Source organism: Limanda limanda, chromosome 8, assembly GCF_963576545.1.
Source record: "Limanda limanda chromosome 8, fLimLim1.1, whole genome shotgun sequence".
Taxonomy (NCBI): Eukaryota; Metazoa; Chordata; class Actinopteri; order Pleuronectiformes; family Pleuronectidae; genus Limanda; species Limanda limanda.
In genome coordinates this window covers 30,155,865-30,177,865 of record NC_083643.1, presented here as the reverse complement: position 1 = coordinate 30,177,865, position 22,001 = coordinate 30,155,865, and the positions used below count along the sequence as shown (strand labels likewise).

Genomic DNA, 22,001 nt, shown 5'->3' with positions numbered 1-22,001 from the left:
AATTCTGTTTATAGTTATTTAGTGTATTGTCGGTTTATAGTGTTTGTGGGGTTGCGGTGTACACGGAGGAGGTGTTAGGTTGTGTGTGTTTGTGAAAAAAGTTGTCCTCAGAGAAATAAGACAGCTGACTTTGAGGAACAACAGGAGGGGACAGGGGGGGTCCAGCAGGAGAGTCAGGCGAGTGAGGTGGGACAGGAGGGGACAAGTGGAGTCCAACAGGAGAGTCAGGCAAGTGAGGGGGGACAGGAGGGGACAAATGGAGTCCAACAGGAGAGTCAGGCGGGTGAGGGGGGGACAAGTGGAGTCCAACCGGAGAGTCAGGTGAGTAGGAGGGGACAGGGGAGGTCCCAAAGGAAGGTCAGGAGTGTAAGAAAGGACAGAAGGGCACAAGGGCGGTCCAACAGGTAGGTCAGGTAGATGAAGGGGAAAAGGAGGAGACAGGGGGGTTCCTACAGGACCAATTAAGCGATATTGACATGGAAAGAGACGAGGATGTGCTTAAAGTTCCTCGTCTAAAAAGAAAGACCAGGAGCAACAGTGGAAGCTCAAAAGCTAAAAAAGGGACCGGGAAGAAAGTAGGGAGAGGAGCAGCAGAGTCTGAGTCAAGCATGGAGACAGGCTCTGCTGACAGTGAATCCTCCGACTTCAGGGCAGGAAGCCAGAAGAGCACAAGAAGCTACAGTGTGGCGAGGATGAAAATGTCTCTTCAAAAAACAACAAACATGAAGGGATTAGAGATAGAGGATTACCTCTCTGATAAAGAACAGTTTTCAAACTCTGCCCGGCTGCACATGAGCAGCAAAGGCAGGGGAGGTTTCACTGACCAGGAGATGTATAGATTAAAGAAGATTGTTTAGAAAATTAGACAACAGAAAAATAATGATGATGATGATGAATAAAGGTGAACATCCTGATTACCAATATCATACAATATTAGTCTTTTAAACATCAGTTCGTTAAACATAAATGGAGCCAGGGAACGTGCGAAGAGGTCACTGATGTTCCAGCAAATAGAACTGAAAAGAACTGAAGTGACATTCTTACAAGAAACACATAGTGACCCAAAAAGTGAGAGTGACTGGAAAAGAGAGTGGGAGGGGCAGGTGGTCCTGGGCCACCTTAGCACAACCAGTTGGGGGGTGGGCATCATTTTCTCCAGGAGCTTTGCACCAGAGTCTTTAGAAGTGGAAGAGGTGGTGGAGGGCAGGCTACTGGTGGTGAGGGCAAAGGTCGAGCAGTTTTATTTTGTTTTTATAAATGTTTATGCCCCGGTCTCAGGACCCGATAGAGTTTGTTTTTTAAAGGTTTTGGACACAGTTTTAAGCAAAGTAAAAATTGATGATTTTTTATTTTTAGGAGGAGATTTTAACTGTATGGAAAATGATGTTTTAGACAGAAATCACATGGAGCCCCACAGAGCATCCCAGAGTGCTCTGAGGCAGCTGCTGCAGGCCCATGATCTGTGTGATGTTTGGAGAAGAATGAATGAAAATAAGAGACAATACACCTGGACTCATTGCCGAGGGAATCTCATTTCCATGGCGAGGTTGGACCGGTTTTATTGTTTTAAACATAGTTTAAGCATCTTCAGAAAGTGCAGTATACTCCCAGTTGGTTTTACAGATCACGCGCTTGTAGTATGCAACGTTTTTATCTCTAAGTTAAAATCCAGAAGCGCATACTGGCATTTTAACACGTCTCTTTTATGTGATGCACATTTTAAGGATGTTTTTAAGTTTTTTTGGAGCGGTTTTAAAGAAAGAAAGAATGATTTTACATGAAAACACAGCGTGACAACATAGATGAAGCTCAAACACGCATAGCTGAGCTGGAGGAGTGGCAGACAGAAGCTAAGAGTGAGATGCTAACTATGACGGCCCAGACCCAAAGGATGAAGGAGAAAATGACGGACCTCGAGGGGAGGTCGAGGAGGAACAACATACGCATTTTTTGCATACCGGAGGGCACGGAGGAGAACTCTACAGGCAAGTTCCTGGAGCGATTCCTAACCACCAAACTCAAATTGCCTAAAGACATCCCACTCCAGATACAGAGAGCACACCGGGCCCTGGCACAGAAGCCACCTCCAAACGCACCCCCCAGATCAATGGTAGTTAACTTCTTACAATACGAGACCAAAGAAATGGTGCTTAGCCATGCATGGAAGAGGAAGATTCACGTGGGAGAGAAGAGGATTTTTTTCGACTATGATTATGCAACTGAAGTGGTCCAGAAGAGAAAAGCGTACGGGGCCATAAAGAAAATACTGAAGGAAGAACAGATCCGCTTCCAGACCCCGCTAGCGAAGATGCGCATTCACTGGGCCAGCGGAACCAGGACCTACGACAGCGCAGAGGACGTGGCAAATGGTAAAATGGATAAATGGATTTGTATTTATATAGCGCTTTTCTAGTCTGATGAAGACCACTCAAAGCGCTTTACAGTACAGTTTCACATTCACCCATTCACACACACATTCATACAGTGCATCTACTTGCAGCACTTTGTTATTCTATGGGCGGCTATTGAGGGTTCAGCATCTTGCCCAAGGACACTTCGGCATGCAGATGGTTCAGACTGGGGATCGAACCGCCGACCTTCAGGTTGGAGGACGACCACTCTACCCCTCAGCCACAGCCGCCCATGGCGAGAGACATGGAGGAGAGAGGATACGAGGTGGGTCTCACGGGAGAAGGCACAGGGACGGACGGCGGAGTGGCAGCAAGTGCGAGGCAGGAAGGGGAGGACGGCAGAGGCAGCGGCAGCTGCGAGGGAGAAGCTGCGGAGCTTTCAAAGAGGGAAATAGGTCTGGCTCGCTGGCCTGAATGGATGTTTTAAGGGACATGGAACCCAGTCTGACAGCCTACAAGGTATGCTAACGCACCTCTAATAAATCCAACGTAACTGATGCCGATTGAGAGAGACTGAAATGACAGAGGCATATTATAATTTCATGTTATGTTTTATTGCACGTTATGCAATGTTAAAGGTTCCTTGTTTACTCAACCTACTGCTGTTCAGGTCGCTTAATAGGGTTATTGATCCAGGACTAGATGAGTACGACTGTTAGACTGGTGTCACTTAATGTGAATGGTTTGAATACCCCCAAGAAGAGGGACAGGGTTATGACGAAACTTAAGAAGGACAGAGCCCAAATTATATATCTGCAGGAGACTCACCTTAACAAAGTGTACATTTTACATTCACCCATTCACACACACATTCATACAGTCCATCTATTCGCAGCACTTTGTTATTCTATGGGGGGCCGTTCAGGGTTCAGCATCTTGCCCAAGGACACTTCGGCATGCAGATTTAGGTTTTAATCCAAATCTGGACGGGCTCACAGGACCTTTTTTAAATAAAACAGACTGGAAACAGGTAGACCTGAACACAGCCAAAGGAAGAGCCATGTATGGATGTTGTGTTTTAACCCTGAACAGAAGCAAACTGGATGTGAGGACTGACAAGGTGTGGAGGAAAAGACTGGATGTGGACAGCAATGTCAAACCAGTGTGGAGGCTTTTATACAAACCACCGTTGAGGAAAAGGACTGGTGACCTGAAGTGGAGGATTTTACACGGTGCCATCGTGGTTAAAAAAATTGTTTCTATCATCAATCAAACAGTCAAATGTAATTTTCCATTTTGTGGAGAAGCAGTTTTTCATGCTTTTTATGATTGTGATACACTCTGTTACCTTTTTAATACACTTCAGAATGTTTTGAAACAGTTTGATGAGCCATGGAGTAAGAGTGCCTTCATCCTAGGAGTTGGTTACAGAAAATTCAATGCCAGCAAGTAGAAATTATTTAACTGGAAAGTAGGAGAAGCCAAACTGTCCATTTATAGCAGCAGTAAAAACCGAGTAGAGTACAGGACAGGTGTTGTGCAATAATGCATTAAACGTGATCACATAAAATGGTACGCCTTTCGGCATTCAATCAATTTGGTTATCAAAATAAAATATAAAATATGAATATTAAAAATATGAATATCAAATCATACCTTTAATTGATTAAGGTTACCTCGTGGCACCACCCTTCAAAGGGAGGCAAAAGATAGCCAATTTATTGACTTAGTCTCATAAAAGTACTTACTAAAAATTTGGAACTCTGATTAATGATTAAATTAATAACTATAACCAAAATTACCATATAGATAGTTAGCTAAGTTGAAAGATATGGAGTTCTTGACAGTGTAGAGGTTGGCAAAATTCACTTATGCAACATCAATGAAAAAACATTTGTGAAAGAAAAACATTTATTATGAATATAATAAAGTATAAAAACACAAATTACTAACGGTGAACTTACTAAACAAAGATGTGTATGTGTGTGTCTGTGTGTCAGCATGCTTCCAAAATGGTGGCTGGCCACCCTACAGATAACGCCCTCCCCCCTTTGGGATGTTTTGCGACAGGTAGCGGGGTAAGAGAAAATAGATTTTTGACAACATGTGAACTCTACTTTATAACATACCTCTTACATAGCTCAAATTGCTGTTGTTGACACATGTTTGTGTTGGTGTTGATATCTATTTTAGGTCCAGAGTATGGATCATGCTTTCACCTTCTCCTGGTCTCCATCCTCCCATTACAGCTGAGAATTACTTTCGTGTGAGTGTGTGTGTGTGTCTCTTTCCCTCCATGTCCACCATGAACCTGTATCCCCCGGCATTCCAGGTGAATTCTCTGGTTTGTCTTCACCTCCTCTGCCCGCTGCTCATCTCCTCCTCCTCCTCAAGACTACCCAAAAATGTTAGAGTTCCAGCCAAACCCCTGATGCAGCTCAATATAACACACGCAAACTGCTCCACTGCATGTTAGTATGAGCTTGGATAAGAAGCTTTGGTTATATAATGTGTCTGAAAATATCAGAAAATGCCTGAGTTACTTCAAACATTCAAAGATCCAACTACTTTCCGTTGCCAGGCCAATGCTGACCAACATTCAACCATTAAGGGCTTATTTTACGATAAAAAAAGTTATTTATATATTTAGATAAGCAGGATTGGTGCTTATATTCAGCCTATCAAAGCACCAATCCTGCAGGTCAACCTAATTTTCACACATGTGCCGCTTGAGACTCATCACACTCAACCTAGTTTAACATTAATACTTATAACTTAGCTGACGCTTTTATCCAAAGTGACTTTCAATGAGTGCATTCAACCATGAGGTTACAAACACAGGACAGCAAGAACCATGTAAGTACATTAGCTCCAGAAAGCCAAACTACAAAGTGCTACATGTAAGTGCAATATATATGCCTTTTTTATTTTTTATTTTTTCATTTCAACACCAGAGTTGATGATGGTTATTAGATCATCAAATGGTGTAGTCGGAAGAGATGTAGTTTTGCCAGCGGCAGAAAATGTGCAGACTTTCTACTGCCCTGTGGACTAGTAAGTGGGTTGGTGCTCGTAGGAAAACACAGAAATGAGGAGGGTTTTTATAGGGATAGGCAAACTTGGTACTGAAACTTTTTCTGTAAAAAAACTGCTTGCTGATTCCAGTGGGAGGCAGCAACGCACCAAATAGTGCCTAGTCTGCCGGAAAGAAGAAGAAGAAGAAGAAGAAGAAGAAGAAGAAGAAGAAGAAGAAGAAGAAGAAGAAGAAGAAGAAGAAGAAGAAGAAGAAGAAGAAGAAGAAGAAGAAGAAGAAGAAGAAGAAGAAGAAGAAGAAGAAGAAGAAGACTGTTGTGATTTACAAACATATGACAGTGGACGGATGGTAAGCTCCCCAAATTCCGTTGGTTGTAACTAGCATTTCAGCGGGTCCATTCAATCACCTGGCTAAAGCGCCCTGAAAGAAAATGGCTTGTTTGCATTAGTAATGTTTATGTGTGTATCTTAACTGTGCTCTCTGTAAAGGGAGAGACGTTTTTTCCCCGTGTATGTTCGGGGTGTTCTAGTTTAACTGGCGGACATATCAACTGGCGATATGTTTACCTTTTTCCAGATGTTGATGGTCGGTTGCAGAGCCGGTCGCAGATTCATCATTTTTCACAAAGCGCCTGTGTGTGAAGTGCAGTACTGTACTGAAGGTCTTGCTGAAATAAAAATCCTACAAAAACCATTCACGAGTTAATGTGTCCGTGTCAGCATCACGTCGAGACAGCAATATTTAAATCAAATGGTTAAAAAAAAAGAAAATAGTACAAAAATCTTGAATGGGATTCGAAACAACGAGCCGAAGCACTATTAGCTTCTGGCCTGATGACGATCTCATTACGCCACTGAATTGCTGAGATTTTCATCGCGCGTCAGATAAATGTCTCTTCCTTGCTTTGTCAGCGGTATAACACCAGATGTGCTTAAGGGTAACGCCAATGTCATCTGGTGATAGTCCGAACACAGAACGTGATGCTGACACGGACACAATAACTCGTGAAGGGTCTTTGTAGGCTTTTTATTTCAGCGAGACCTTCAGTAGATCACCGCACTTCACACACAGGCGCTTTGTGAAAATGATGAATCTGCGACTGGCTCTGCAACCGACAATCAACATCTGGAAAAAGGTAAACATATCGCCAGTTGATATGCCCGCCAGTTAAACTGGAACACCGGCATGTCACCTAAATGAGGTGTACTTTACACCAGATGTTGTTAAAGGAACCGCCCATGATATCTGGTGATAGTCCGAAAACAGATTAAACTTAATACTACTCAGGCTTTAAAACTGAAGCTTGTTGTTCATAGGAGCCATATGGAGTTATAAAGAATACACACGGGTGGCCAGCTCCATGCAAAGTGCTTTCATTTGACGCTGGTGATCATTACAATGCACACACACCAAACACGTGTCATATGAAAACATCCCTCACGCCAACAAGGTGGACGCTCATTCAGTGTTATTGGACGTGTAAAGCTTCACGTGTCCTCCTCGCTGCTAGTTAAAGTCAGCAGTCGTGGTTTTAAGAGATGAACTTGATGTTCTCGACGATGTCAGTCATCGGAGAATGAAAACAACAACCCATCAGTAAATGGGTGTGTTTTGTTTTTTGTAGTTTCTGTAATGCAAGTGTTGTTTATCTTTGTGTAATCAACAGATGATGTGTCGGTACTGTTTTGAGTGTGTTGTCAACATGACGCGTGTGATGGAGCAAATCTGAAAAACTGACTTAAGGTCTTCATTGTCGAACAATGTGTTGTGTGTTTCTTCTCTTCAGTCAGATGACCACGTGCTTTGTTGGAGCTGTATCCGTCAAAAGGGTAAATAAAGTCCCCTGTCTAACTATGACAACTCTGGCTGAGTGTATTCAATGATTGTGTATTTCATGTAAAAACGGATTGTTGTAGTGTTGCATAGTTTGCTTAATGTGTCCATACCTCGAATAGATGAAATCAAATTTACAAGGTTAAGGCTCCGACATTGTGGACTACTAAGTGGGTGGGTGCTTTGTAGGAAAAATTTACCCTAGTGATTTTTGACATGTGAAATCTACTTTATAACATACCTCTTACATGGCTCAAATTGCTGCTGTTGACACGTGCTTGTGTTGGTGTCTATTTTAGGTCCAGAGTATGGATGATGATTTCACCTTCTCCTGGTCTCCATCCTCCCATTTCAGCTGAGAATTACTTTTGTGTGTGTGTGTGTGTGTGTGTGTGTGTGTGTGTGTGTGTGTGTGTGTGTGTGTGTGTGTGTGTGTGTGTGTGTGTGTGTGTGTGTGTGTGTGTGTGTGTGCGTGCGCGTGCGCGTGTGCGTCAGTCTCATTCCCTCCCTGTCAACCATGTCCCTATATCTCCTGGCATTCCAGTTGAATTCTCTGGTGTGTCTTCACCTCCTCTGCCTGCTGCTCGTCTCCTCCTCCTCAAGACTACCCAAAAATGTTACAGTTCCAGCCAAACCCCTGACGCAGCTCAACACAACACAAGAAAACTGCTCCACTGCATGTAAGTATGAGCTTGGATAAGAAGCTTTGGTTATATAATATGTCTGAAAATGTCAGAAAATGCTTGAGTTACTTCAAAGGCAACTATTTTTCTTTCCAAAGCAGATGTAAGATTCTTTAAAAATCTCTAGGTATATTTCTATATTTAAGCTGCATCCCTGTAGGTGTTACATTATATTGAATTATATAAGTGCTGGGCTTTACCATATACAGTATCACCACCACCACCACAATAAAGTAGTATCTCATAGATGTTCTGACTTAATTGAGCTGTAAACCAAATTACATTACTATCCTCTGATGAAATACATCAGAATTTCTTACCAAATTTATTAAATCGGCATGTCATGGGTTACGTGCCAGCTACAGTTTGAAATCATCCTGATCCTTGCCAGGCCAATGCTGACCAATAGTCAACCATTAAGGACTTATTTTACGACAAAAAAAGTGAATCAACCATGGGCCGCCTATCAAAGCACCAATCCTGCAAATAAACCTCATTTTCACACATGGATTGAGACTCATCCCACTCAACTTAGTATAACATTTATACTAGGGCTGCTCGATTATGGAAAAAATCATGATTATTTTGAACAATATTGAAATCACGATTATTCAAACGATTACTTTTGAGTTTGAAAACATGATGCCCTTATTCAGTGTTTCTCTCCAAAAAAACCTCTGTAACTGAGAATCGCGCCAGAAAACATGACTGTAAACGATATAAATTACATATTTTATATTATATAAATGATCAAATATGCATCCCATACTTTGGATTTCCATTCTGTTGTCCTGGAGTTTCAATTTCCCCCCGATTTTCCTCTCATTATTAAATGTCCCCATCTGAATCGTTTCAACTCGATTATAGTAGTCTGGAGATCATTTGGCCCAAAAATCGAAATCACGATTAAAATTCGATTAACACTTATCGTTTAGCTGAGGCTCTTATCCAAAGCGACTTTCAATATGTCAAGTTTATTTATTTTATTTATTTAAGTGCATTCAACCATGAGGTTACAAACACAGGAGAGCAAGAACCATGACATTAGCTTCAAAAAGCCAAACTACAAAGTGCTACATGTAAGTGCAATATATGCCTTTTTAATTTTTTTAAAGCAACACCAGAGTTGGCGATGGTTATTAGATGATCATCATCCTCAAGAGAGATACATTATATTAATCCCACACACATGAACAGACATACTCGTTCAAATGAGGGAAATTTGTCCTCTGCTTTTTACCCATCTGGTGAACACAGCAGGACACACAGAGCAGTGGGCAGCCATGTACGGCGCCCGGGGAGCAGATGTTGGGGGAGTAAGGTGCCTTGCTCAGGGGCACTAGACAGTGGGGTAGGGAGAGTCCTCCAGCAAGTCAATTGGCTGCTACAGAGGGGAGTAGGTTTAACCATGTCCTGGTTGTAGACTGGGCCCGATCCTTTTGCACGCAGAGGAGCGGTGTAGTGTGAGAGAACTGAAGACCAGTTGAGCTGCTGCATTCTCTATGAGCTGCAGAGGTCGGATGGCACTAGCAAGCAGACAAGCCAGTAGGGAGTTGCAGTAGTCTAGGCGAGAGAAGAGCTTGGACCAAAACCTAGGCCGCCTTCTGAGTTAAAATTCGTCTTGCAGTGATGTTGTGCAGCATGTCCAGTTGCAATCAGAAATATTCAACCCCCCAAAGATTTTAAGGATTTATCAATTAAAGTTTTTTCAAAGAGCAAGATTCTGCTTCGGATGACTTATCAGACTTTATCAGTTGAGTGATACATAAAATCATCACAGAAAATGCATGATGTAGTATTTGTGTGTATCAGTATATTTTGTTAAGATAGCTATGTCACAATTATTCAACCCCTACATAATAGTGTGGTTTTTAAAGCTGTCTGACAGTTTTTATGGCCTAAAGTGGAGTTGAAACATAATTAAGCCTTTGGGAACTCTATAATGATCCTTCATTTGCTTCAGCTGTGATGCATATATGGGCCATTCTACCGAATTGGTGCAAAGTATGGTCCCCCAACAAGAAAAACTATTAACAAAACAATTAAGTATTCAGACATAGATATTTACTAAGTATAGGTTATGGTCTATTTAAACCCAAGACATTAAATGAGATAGGGATAAGCTAAATATATACAATATTATCATTTATAGGGTACTTTCTATTGGGAAGTAGCTGTCCCCCACCCTGACATCTAAATTTCAATATCTGTAAATATCACTTTTTAAATTTTTTAGAATTTTTTCAATAATCTTATTTCAAAGATCTTTATGATTAAGCTTAAACAGAACTTGGAAGATTTAGATTTATTGTGGGTTTAATTTTTAAATATAAAAACTATACTCAAAAAATCATGTCCCCAGTTTTCATGTCACTACCGAAACACAAGAGTTTTAGTCCATTGGCTGAGCCTGGTTTTTAGCCACACCACTGCATCCTTGTCCCTCATGGCTGAATGGTAAGCAGCTAAATCCCATAGTTTTGATATAAATTTGTTCCAAATTCTGAAAATCAGCGTGTAACCTTAATAATTGTCACTACCGAATACATATTTTCTTCAATTAAGTAAACTTTTTGGGGGTTTTATGCAAAGTATTATGTTTTTATGTGTGTACACCTCTTCAAAGATGTGTATACTACTGTATAATACTATAATACTAGCATTCTTTAGTTATGCTCAAAGTTAGCTATAATTGTCACTACCGAAACAGTCACTACCGAAACATATGGTAAAGTTCCAACTTCCGGCCTAGTTTAACTGCACATTATTCAACAGTCTGAAGCCGATCTCACTGCTGCAATTTGCCAACTCATGAGATGCTAGTTCTGCACAAATACTTTAATGCTGCAAACTGCTCACAGGACCATTTTGACATATCCATTATCCACTTTTATTGGCCGCGACTAGAGGACAAGATCTGGTACACAGTGGACAAGGTCGTCACCTTAATCCCTCCACCAGAAAACGCCACACAGAGGCATGTCCACATCACCCCGAGAGTGTTCACCGCAGTGTGTGAAAAGTTAAAATTTGTGAATGGATTTGTGATGGTGTCTGACACTAAACCCCCTTAAACACAGTACAACTAAATATCAGTTATTTGTCAATGTTTTCTTCTATTTTACTGAACCCACTTGGGTAATGTTTGTACTTTAAATGGTTCTGGACGAACAATTGTTATGTCCTCAAGAATAAAATTATTCTATTGACCCCAAAACATTTGTGTTTTTAATATTCCCAACCAATAGCATGTTATGAGTTAAGATTAAACAATAAGGTTGAGGAAATATGATACAACCTTGCAAACAAAATACTGTGGTCACTCCAAAAACAGTGCTGTCACTACCGAAACACTGGATGTTTTGTAAAAAATGAAGTATATTGAGTTATCAACTAAAATGTTATGATACTGATTGGTTTAATGTATGTTCAATTTCATCAATCATCAACTTTGGAATCAATATGATCAGTATTATGCATTTTACAAAGAAATATTGCATTAAGATTTTGATGAATTGTATAAATTGAACTTTGAAATTTGGTAAAAAATTCATTTTTACTGATTCAATTGTGAAAACCTTCAAGAAATATTTTTAAAAATACTCTTCAGAGAAAGGAAGGAAACACAATTTTAACAGGTTAATAATAATACTTTTTTACTATAGTTTATGACTGTTTCGGTAGTGACAATTTTTGGGAGAGGAAAAACATTCCAACACAGTCTGAAAATACAACATAAAACTTGACGGTTCTTTTACTAGATATGTGTACTTTAGATATGGTACAATATATATACGGAAAAAGGTTTGGGAATAAAACATACAAAATTTCAAAATATTTCCAACCTGACTTTGCACCAATTCGGTAGAATGGCCCATATATAAACCCCACCCTTGAAGGTATTCAAGGTGAGTTGCAATCATGGGAAAGACAAAGGAGCTTCCACAGAAGCTGAGAGAGGAGATTATTTTATCACACCTGAAGGGCCTTGGGTATAAGAAGATTTCCCCAAATTTTTTTATTCCAAGACACACCATTGGGAGCATTATAAGGAAGTTTAAAGCTTATGGAACAGCTGCAAACCTGCCTGGCCGTGGCAGAAAGCCCAACATTTCATCAAGGGCCATTAGCCTCTTAGTCAGAACAACTAAGAGAAACCCTGTGTGACTGCAAGACACCTACAGGATGACCTGATAAAGGTTGGTACACCTGCTTCAGTGGCAACTATAAGATGTGCACTGAATAAACAAGGACTGCTTGGCTGGTCTCCAAGGTGAACTCCACTCTTGACCACAAGGAAGGACGACTACAATATGCCAGGAGGAATTTGGACAAGACGACTGAGTTTTGGGTGCCAGTTCTGTGGACTGATGAAACCAAACTGGAACTGTTTGGACATATGGACCAGTGGTATGTCTGGCGTGCGAAAGGCTTATGACCAGAAGAATACCATCCCCACGGTCAAGTATGAAGGTGGGTCATTGATATGGGGCTGTTTTTCTGCGGCAGGAACAGGCAATCTTGATCGTGTACCTGGCATCATGGATTCCCAGAAATACCAGGCCATTTTAAAGAGGAAGGTGATGCCCTCTGTTGACAAATTAAAACTTGTTCATCATTGGACTTTCCAGCAAGACAATGATCCCAAGCACAACTCCAGGTCAACCAGATCTTGGTTGAGAAAAAGATCATGGAACTTCCTGGAGTGTCCTTTTTAGTCACCAGATTTAAATCCCAACACTGTATACTTAAGCATTATTTGTTTATCGCAAGTCATATCGTCATCGCGATATTCAGCAACGTTATCGCATATTTTCCTAATATCGTGCAGCCCTATTCAGTATCTTGCCCAAGGACAGTTTAGTATTCGGAATAATGAAACTTAAGGAAACAATATAAGCTTATATGCCACACAGTATGCTGGTTTCTGTTTGTGGACTCCTGGTGGGTATAACATCAAAGTGGCTAAACTACTTCTGTCTTAAGTGAAATGGTCCAACTTGAATTAGATTCAACTTCCACTTGAGGCTTAAGCCGTTCCACCAACACAATTCAGCACGGTCTAATTCAGGCTAATTCAGGCCATGCTTTAAAAAGCCTTGTGTTGGGCATTTACATGCAGCCCAGAATAGTCGACTGTAGAACAGTATTTGTGAAATAAAGTTATGAGGAGGGAGTGAACCCACAGATGGAGACAAGAGTACTAATATTCTTAGCACTGATCTAACAGAGTGAGTTAAATGTCAGTTTTAGTGTAAGAATCTGCAGAATTTCATTATAAACTAAACCTTTTCACATGTTGTGTTATTATTTCTTCACAGCCTACATTGTTATCATTGTTTGTTTTAATAAATAATTGTCCAACTCAAAAGTAAACATGATGACGCTGCGGACGGCTGCCTCGGTATGTTGGTGCGCGATGTTTTGTCTTGTTTTGTTAGTTAATTCTGTTTTTTGCCTTAAAACCGGGAGCTCTTTCACCAGAGAGATGCTCATGAACATCAGGGACACAACTCGGGATAATTTATTTCCGACTTTCATTGCCTCATCTATTGGAATTTTGGACATTCTGGTAAAAGGTGCCCTCACCTTTGTTCACACGGTGAAGCAGTGGAGGAGAGGTAAACGGGCCGGCGCGCTTGTGCGTCTCCGCAGGCGGGGACTTTGCACACCGCTTCCTGGAATATTCCTCTCCAACGTGCGCTCACTGTGCAACAAGCTGGACGAACTCCAGCTACAAGTTAGTAAAAACAGAGACTTCTCCTCATCTTCCGTTCTGTGCTTCAGAGAGACGTGGCTGTGTGGATTGATCTCGGACTCTGCGCTGCAGCTGGCTGGCTTCCAACTCTTCAGAGCGGACCGCAACACGGAGCTCTCCGGCAAGACGAAAGGTGGAGATATCTGCTTTTACACTAACTCTGGCTGGTGCAACGATGTGACACTGATCCAACAATGCTGCTCTCCTGATCTGGAATATTTTTTTGTCAACTGCAAACCCTTCTACTCCCCCCGTGAGTTCGCTTCATTCATTCTTTGCTTATCATGCCGTCCCCAGGGCTGCACTGGGACTCTCGGACCATGTCATGGTCCACTTGATTCCTGCGTACAGGCAGAAACTAAAACTCTGCAAACCTGTTGTGAGGACCTTAAAGCAGTGGACCAGTGAGGCTGTGGAGGATCTTCAGGCGTGCTTGGACTGTACAGATTGGGAGGTGTTAAGGACTGCTACTAATAGTCTGGATGAGTACACAGAGGCTGTGACTTCCTATATCAGCTTCTGTGAGGTCAGCTGTGTTCTATCATGCATCAGGGTGAGTTACAATAATGACAAACCCTGGTTCACAGCCTAACTCAAAAAGTTAAGGTTGGAGAAGGAAGAGGCATTCAGGAGCGGGGTCAGAGACAGGTTTATAGAGGCGAAATACAGGTTTAGCAAGGAGGTGAGAGAAGCTAAACGTCTGTACTCTGAGAAACTCCAACACCAGTTCTCAGCCAATGACTCTGCGTCTGTCTGGAAAGGGCTTAAGGCTCCAGTATGCTTCTCCCTGTCCGTGGCGCGCGGAGGGACGCACGGATCCCACGGACTCTTTTTGATTTTTGCTTTTCCGACGACTGCACCTCTGAAAACAATTCACCGCCATCAGTAGGTGGCGCAACGGAAGACGAGCTTCGAGAAGCCTACCTCAATGTGCGTAGAAGAAGTCCACGTGTGTTTATTTTCCTGCTCCCGGCACTCTCACACACACTGAAAGATGGCAACTAACAGAACTAAATAAAGTGACACCCAGCGGGTCAAAATGCTGATGTTATCGTGAAGGTGATTGGCTGCAATCTGCCATCTCTACAGGAGCTGTTTGCCTCGAGGACCCTGAGGCATGCAGGCAAGATTGTGGCCGATCCTTCCCACCCGGGTCACAAACTCTTCCCTCCGGCAGGAGGCTGCGGTCCATCAGGACCAAAACCGCCCGCCTCAAGACCAGCTTCTTCCCAGCTGCAGTTGGCCTTATCAACAAGGCCCGGGACCCCCACCTGACTTGGACTTATATTCCGCCCCCACACCTCAAAGATGTGTTAAATTAACACATATTATATTATGTTATACTGCATTACATTGCATATTGCAATTTGACACTATTCTACTGTTTTGCTTTTTGCAATTCACTTTTTACATATTTTATATATTTTTATATATATATTGTTTTTTATTGTTTTTCTTATGTGTGTTGTATTTATTGTGTTTTTATGTTTCTATGTTCATTGTATGCACCAATAACCAGAGCAAATTCCAGGTAGATGTAAACCTACTTGGCAATAAATACCTTCTGATTCTGATTCTGAAAAGATTGTGGATATTTAAGGGATAGTTCACAGCACAATGAAAATTCACTCATTATCTACACACAATGACGCTGATGAAAGGGTGGGTGAAGTGTTTAAGTCCAAAATACACTTTTGGGTTCTCAGGGGTAAACTTCGTTAGAGCAGAATCTAATACAATTGAAGTCAATGGTGAGTCCTCTTGCAGACGTAATAAAACAGAAAAAAACATAACATGACTCCACACTGCTCGTGTGGGGTCATCCAAGTGTCTGCAAGCCCTGGCATTCATATTCGACTCGAAGCGAGGTCATTTACACCGTGTTTTAAGCCTAAATGAACACAGGAGTGCCTAGGTTAGCACATCTGACAGTCCGTGAATGCAACTCGTAGGAAGATATCAGAGGACATTAAAGGCTCTTATATACTTCTACGTATCCGTTTCTCGGAGAGGTCTCAGCGGGAGACTTTTTGATTTTTACTTCTCCGACGACTATCCGTCTAAAAACAATTCCCCGCCAAACCCATAGGTGGCGCAACGGAAGACGAGCTCAGAGAAGCCTACCCCATTTGGGAAGAAGAAGTCCACGTGTCTCTGTTGACATGTTAGCTTGCGTCCCACACACTGAACCATGGCAACTAACAGAACTAAATAAAGTGAGACCCAGCGTGTCAAGATGCTGATGTAATTGTTTCTTAGCGCAGCGGTTCCCCGGTCTTGTTTCCGAACTGTGTTGCTGATTCCACAGCTTGAATCTGCTTGAGGCTACATGTAGCTAGAAGCTACCCGGACCTAGCTCCCCCCCAGCTTCCACACACAGTCAGCAGGGACTCCCGGCACTAACTACTACCCAGTGTTTGCTTCTAACCTGACGGTATTATAGAAACAGTGTCATGATAGAAGTGGAATTAAAGTCGTGACGGCGGGTTCTTGCACTGTTACCACCGCTATTAGCATGGTGGCTAGCCTAGCCCGCTAGCCTAGCCTGCTAGCGCCGTTTTGAAAGCTCGTTATAACCGTATGTGACCGTGCACACATGCCCTCAGTGCTCTAACGAGCCACCGTCAGCCGGACAACTCCGCTGGCTTAACACACACGTCACATTAATCGTAGAATCATAGTTGTGTTCGTGTTTGTTGCTACAAGTAAACAGAAAGTTTGAGGTCCGGAAATACGGAAATGACGTCATACGGAAATGATGTCGTTCGCGGACCAATCACAGCCAAGAGCGGTCCGTCGGGTCTCCAAAATGAAGACGGATAGTTAGAAAAATCAGACGTGTACGAAAAGCTGTCGGAGGCGCTCGGAGAGGGCGTTTCACGACGGATAGGGCGGTCTTATCTGTCCGTAATAGAAATAACGGAGAGGCATAAATTGGCCTTAAGGCTAAAAACATGGTATAAAAGCCACAGCTTCTAGTCGAATATGAATGTCTGGGCTACTGTTATTACTGTAGCCAACAAATATTTCTTTGTAGTACTTTTTGCCCTTAAGTTTGAGTTAAGTCACTAATGAATTGTGTGGTTCCCCAGGTGACAATGGAGGTGTTAGGAAAAATGGAGCTGCTCAGGAGACCAGTGATGTACAAACCATCCCACTACTGAAGAATTTGACCTCTATCTCAGAGCCAGAAAGGGACCAGTCCCCACCTTCATCCAACACTCATACCTCTTTCGGACAAAAATCGAAAAACACTTCAGCCTTCGTAATTTTACCCAACCAATCGACAGCTGGAAACAATTTGTCCACAACCTCACCATTCAATCAGCAGCCTGTATTACCAGACCACCAGCTTCCATTACCAGAGGTGGACACTCAGCCTGTAGCCCTTCCTCCCACAGGCTCTCTCTCACAGGCTGCTCAGTCTGGATCCATTACAACCACTGGTAGTGCACAGCCTGAGAGGAATGTAAACACAGCCATTGTACTTGTGACTTCTACCGACATAACAATGCCTACGTCTACCACGGCAGCATCTACAACACCAACAGCAAGACAGTCTGCAACAACAACAACAAAGTCTGCGACAACCACACATAAAAGTCAGAGTGCAACTATTATTACAACAACCGCCTGTACAAAAATGACACCTCCAACATCACCGGCACCCGTTCCAAAACCAAATACTGGAATGCCCCCAATTAACACCATAACTGCTAACAGTGATATTACTCCTGCCAATCACAATAATCCTGATACCTCGGAAACAAGTGTTGCTGTTGCAGAAGTAGGAGGGGCTGCTCTGACCAGGCAGCTGGTGGATAAAGCGTCTTTGTTTGCTGTCTTGCTCTTTGGCCTGCTCTTTTTCTTAGTCTCGGTGGCTGTGTTCATCATGCAGGCTTACGAGAGCTACAGGAGGAAGGACTACACCCAGGTGGATTACCTGATAAATGGCATGTACTCAGACTCTGGGGTATGAGGGTGGAAGAAGCTAAGCACAGCTTGTGGAGGGTGTTTGTTTTTGCACCTGGAGTCAAACATTTCAGACAGGCTGGTAACATTAGTTTTGTGAATTCACATGGCGATTCAGTTGTCTGGACCAAAATCAACTAGCTAACTGAGTTTAAAGCAGCATTTACTGATTTGTTCATCACAAAATACTTAGTTTTTTAAACTTTCAGATAGCAGTTACATGACAGCTTTTACAGATAATGCAGCTTAATTGTGACTTTCTTCTCTGTATTAATGTTTTAAATATCCAAGTTATAAGTGGTTTATATGAGCTAGAGAAATGAATGAATTGTTAACAGCCTCTCTAAATGAAGCTACTTTGACCTTTGAATAGATAGAAAGTTGGCGAAATTGCACAAACAAGATTCAAATTGTACTATTTTTATTAGAGTTGAATTATCCTTCAAATGCATGAAATACCAGTCCAGTGAGTAGCAGAATTGTTCTATGAAGGAGATCAGACCTGACATGGCCTGGTGTGTTAAAGCCTGATGCTTGTGTTTCAGCCCAGAAGTTTATACAGTGGGGCATCTGGTTTAGTCAGTTGACCATAAAGAGAGAGTGAGACCACCATGTCATGTTAGTCAAATCATCGAGTTAACAATGTTGTTATCGCCTTTCAGTGAGTAATTGTTGGCTTGGTGTTTTTCCGCTGTGTGCATGAGCAACTGGAGCTTTGTTAGCTCACTGGGTTTAAGTCTGTAGCTGCTTGGTGATGATGTTAAAGAGGAAAGTCACAAACAAAAAAGTCACCTATTTTTATAAATTAAACTTTCCTTTTACAAACTTCATTAATGGTTTCAAAATAGTTCACATCAGGCAGAGCAGCAGTGATGTCTAGTATCTGGCCATTACAAAACCCGAAGTACAGTAAATTCCTCAGTAGTTCTCAGCAACTCCAGTACTTACAATTTCAAAAGGCGTTTAATTAAAAGTATTGTTCACCCAGAAATAAAAATTCACATCTACTCACCCCTATGCCTATGGGGTTAACTCGATGTTAATGACCACCCGAGCAGTATGGAGGCATGTTGTGCTTTTTCTGTTTTATTACATCTGGAGAAGGACTCACCATTGACTTCAGTTGTATTGGATTCTGCTCTAACAAAGTTTACCCCTGAGCATCCAGAAGGGGTTTGTGGACTCAAACACTTCACCCACCCCTCCATTGGCATAGCGGTCAGTAGATAATGAGTGCATTTTTATTTTTGGATGAACTATCCTCTTAAGTTAGTTAGTTTTATTGAGACACATTTTTCAAAACCAGGCTCCAGCACTATGAAGGTAGGATTTTGAGAAGCAACATTGTGTTACCTGGCTGTTGTTGGACAGAAATAACTCCAGTGTTAACAGCTACATGTATTTGAAACTTGTCCAACTGTGGTTAATAGAAGAAGAAGACTTTTTACCAAACACTGTACTGTTTCTTAAAATGCTTGTGATTTAATTTGAATTACATTTAAGTCCAACAGCTTTCATTAATGGAATGACATTTCAGTCATTTGCAAATGTTTTCTTTGCACTGAATCACGGGAACAGGACCATACCAGAGAGTTGATTTCAATAGTGTTCCTTGCAAAAATCATGCATTATTATCTGCATCTTTGTCATCTTTATCTTGGTTTTTCAAACCTGTATCGATTGTTTTAGCAAAGGTAAGGTGCTCATTAACATGGATTTTAACAATTTGAGAAGATTTGAGGGAAATAAACCATTTGTTTGCATAGAGGAAATCTTACATATTTACTTAAAAATCATGGAAAATGGAAGCGAAAACAAAAGTATTGTGTTAATGTTATTGTTTAGTGTATGTTTTGTGTATTAATCTGGTTAAGTTGTTGATTTTCAGATTGCTTCTATAGCTTTATGGTGACCTTATTACATTTTCTCATATTTTTTTTAAAGATGTTTATATATCACTGATCAACATGAATAGGAAGCCATTCACCCATCTACCTTTTAACATATTCCTTGGGACAAGAGGTTTCCTCACAATGATGACTTTCATATAAGTTTTAAAGATATAGATTTCTGTTAAAACAATTTGAAGATATGAGTTAATTCTTCAATTCATAACCATAAAATTCTCCACTCTGTTACATATTTCATATGTAATGGGAATGATCCCCCTGCTGTCAAGGTGCATGAATACTACTTAAAGACACTGTGGCTTGCCCGGCCACGGCCTACAGAGAACCTATAAATCACCTGTGTTGTCGTGGAAACAGTTGATTGTTTGATCTCCACCTGTGTCAGGGGGCAGTGTGCAATTTCAGAAAAGCGTGTGTGCACGCGTGCGTGTGTGTGAAGGCATGTGCTTTACAGCATTGTGTCCACTTGCCTATCGTTAAGTTCGGCGTCTGTCTCCAGGTAGCCTCTCTTGATTGCTGGTTCCCTTTTCGTTCCATGCCGATGAAGGACTGGGTTAAGTGTTTCAGTCCACAAGAGACTATGATAAACATATTCTCTGTATGTGTTGAACATATTATAGTTATGAACATGATATGATATTATGATTATGGACAGATTTCTTAATCTGTCATTAACCGCAATAATTTTTCAGTGTTTTAACCAGAAAAACATTGGTGACTTCACAGAAGTCTGTTTCTAAGCTGCATAATCAAATGCCTTTATTACTTTACCAAATATTTTCTGATGCACATTACTGTATGACAAAGCCAAGTGAAACATAAAGCCATTGTCAGATTGTATCTGACTGAAAGGAAGATGCATTAATTGATCTAAAAACTCACGCAGCAGATGTCCTTAAATTAAGTTTTTTTAAATGTATTTCTGTAATATACATTGTAATAAAAATTGTATTTGGCCTGTATTATTTTTAACTTTCTCCACTATCACTTTTATGTTATGGCACACTTTTACATGAGGTTTTTACAAGAACATAAGAGGCCAACAGTATCGAAGCACAGGTTTTTTTTCGCCCTTTTAATGACTCAAATTCAATCCTCAAGTGCACCAACATAAAAGGGACTTAGTTCTTTTTGCGTTCACATTGTCAGTTTATTTGAAGGAGGACTTGGTACTCTCTCTGGGCCACGTTTGCTCTGAAAGGGCCTCAGTCCTCTTTCTGTTAACGCAACTCATGGTTCACATTACACAGATTCTTACTGCTTTGGATTGTGGGTAGTTTTCACTTGGAACAACATGGCTGCCAGCACACTTATCCAGAATGTGGTTATCCGCATTCATGTGGTATTTGAAATTAGTACATGTGGTTAGGAAATATCTGGTTAGACATAAAAATTATAACACTACTACTAGAGGTGCGAATCTTCACTAGCCTCACCATTTGATTACGATTCACCTGTCCCGATTAAATTCTTGATACATCTCTATATAGGCATCTATTCATGTGATTGCAGGCCATATGCAGGATAAAAGTAATTTTTTTCAAATGTGTTGTAGCAGACCAACATACAGAACATATTCTTCTAGAGGATTTATTCTCTTAAAGCAGGGGTTCTCAAACTTTTGCAAGCTGGGCCCCCCCAAAGCTGGTTAGGGATAGTTGGGGCCCCCCCGCCGCCCGCCCGCCTACGCCGCCCTCAACTACGCCACCATATATAGATAGATAGATAGATAGATAGCATATTGTACGTGCAAGTCGCGTTCAAATGATAACACTCCTCTTTTGATTGGTGGATCACGAACGAAACAGTATTTGATTTGTTTGTGTCAGTCCCGCCCCTTGCATTTTGCCACTGAGGGAGCTTTCACTAATCAGTGACAGGTCGGCGGTCATATTTTTTTTTCTTCTTCTCCGTTTGTGACATCGCGCCCACCCTGGAGACTGTTTGTGCCCCCCACTTTGAGAACCACTGTCTTAAAGGTCTGGGGGAGTGAGGGAGGTTATGTAACCTCATTATCAATAATTTCACAGCATCAATGTTCAGGTATTTGACTAGATCATATCATAACTGACACAATATCTTCATATTGCCCTTAAATATTCTCTAATTTATGACATGAAATGCTTTCGCTCCTTTTGGGCTGTGGTTTTTTTCATAGTTTGAGCCAAAAAAAGGCAAACAGAAATACAGACGTAACCCTACTGCACCTGCACTTTTTGTGTTGAAAAAATTGGAGGTGTTTGGGTTCATGAAATGTCGTTCACGTGTAAGATTTACATGTCATGAATCAGTTTTGGGATTTTCTTTGACACTTTTCATTATGGACATTTTGTGTTTAGTGTCCCCAGCTTTATTTCCTGTCTTTGTCCTGTTTCCCCGCCCTTGTGATTGTCTGCACAGTTCCTAATGTGTTTCACCTGTGTTCAATCAACCCTGCCTCCCTTTGTCAGTTTGTCATCT

At 41.5% G+C, this 22,001-nt stretch overlaps 1 protein-coding gene and 1 long non-coding RNA gene across 2 annotated transcripts; both read left to right on the top strand.

Annotated features, from left to right (window-relative positions):
• The first annotated feature begins 5,663 nt into the window (after positions 1–5,663).
• LOC133008607 (uncharacterized) lies at positions 5,664–7,593 on the top strand. Its single transcript, XR_009680519.1, has 3 exons — positions 5,664–5,733; positions 7,172–7,214; positions 7,518–7,593. It is a non-coding gene; the product is annotated as an uncharacterized LOC133008607 (long non-coding RNA).
• A 103-nt stretch (positions 7,594–7,696) lies between these two features.
• Positions 7,697–20,492, top strand: wu:fa25f02 (uncharacterized protein C11orf24). The gene is made up of 2 exons (XM_061076580.1): positions 7,697–7,898; positions 16,752–20,492. The coding sequence occupies exons 1-2, from the start codon at positions 7,736–7,738 to the stop codon at positions 17,636–17,638; spliced, it is 1,050 nt and encodes a 349-aa protein (XP_060932563.1). The 5' UTR covers positions 7,697–7,735; the 3' UTR covers positions 17,639–20,492.
• Positions 20,493–22,001: the final 1,509 nt, after the last annotated feature.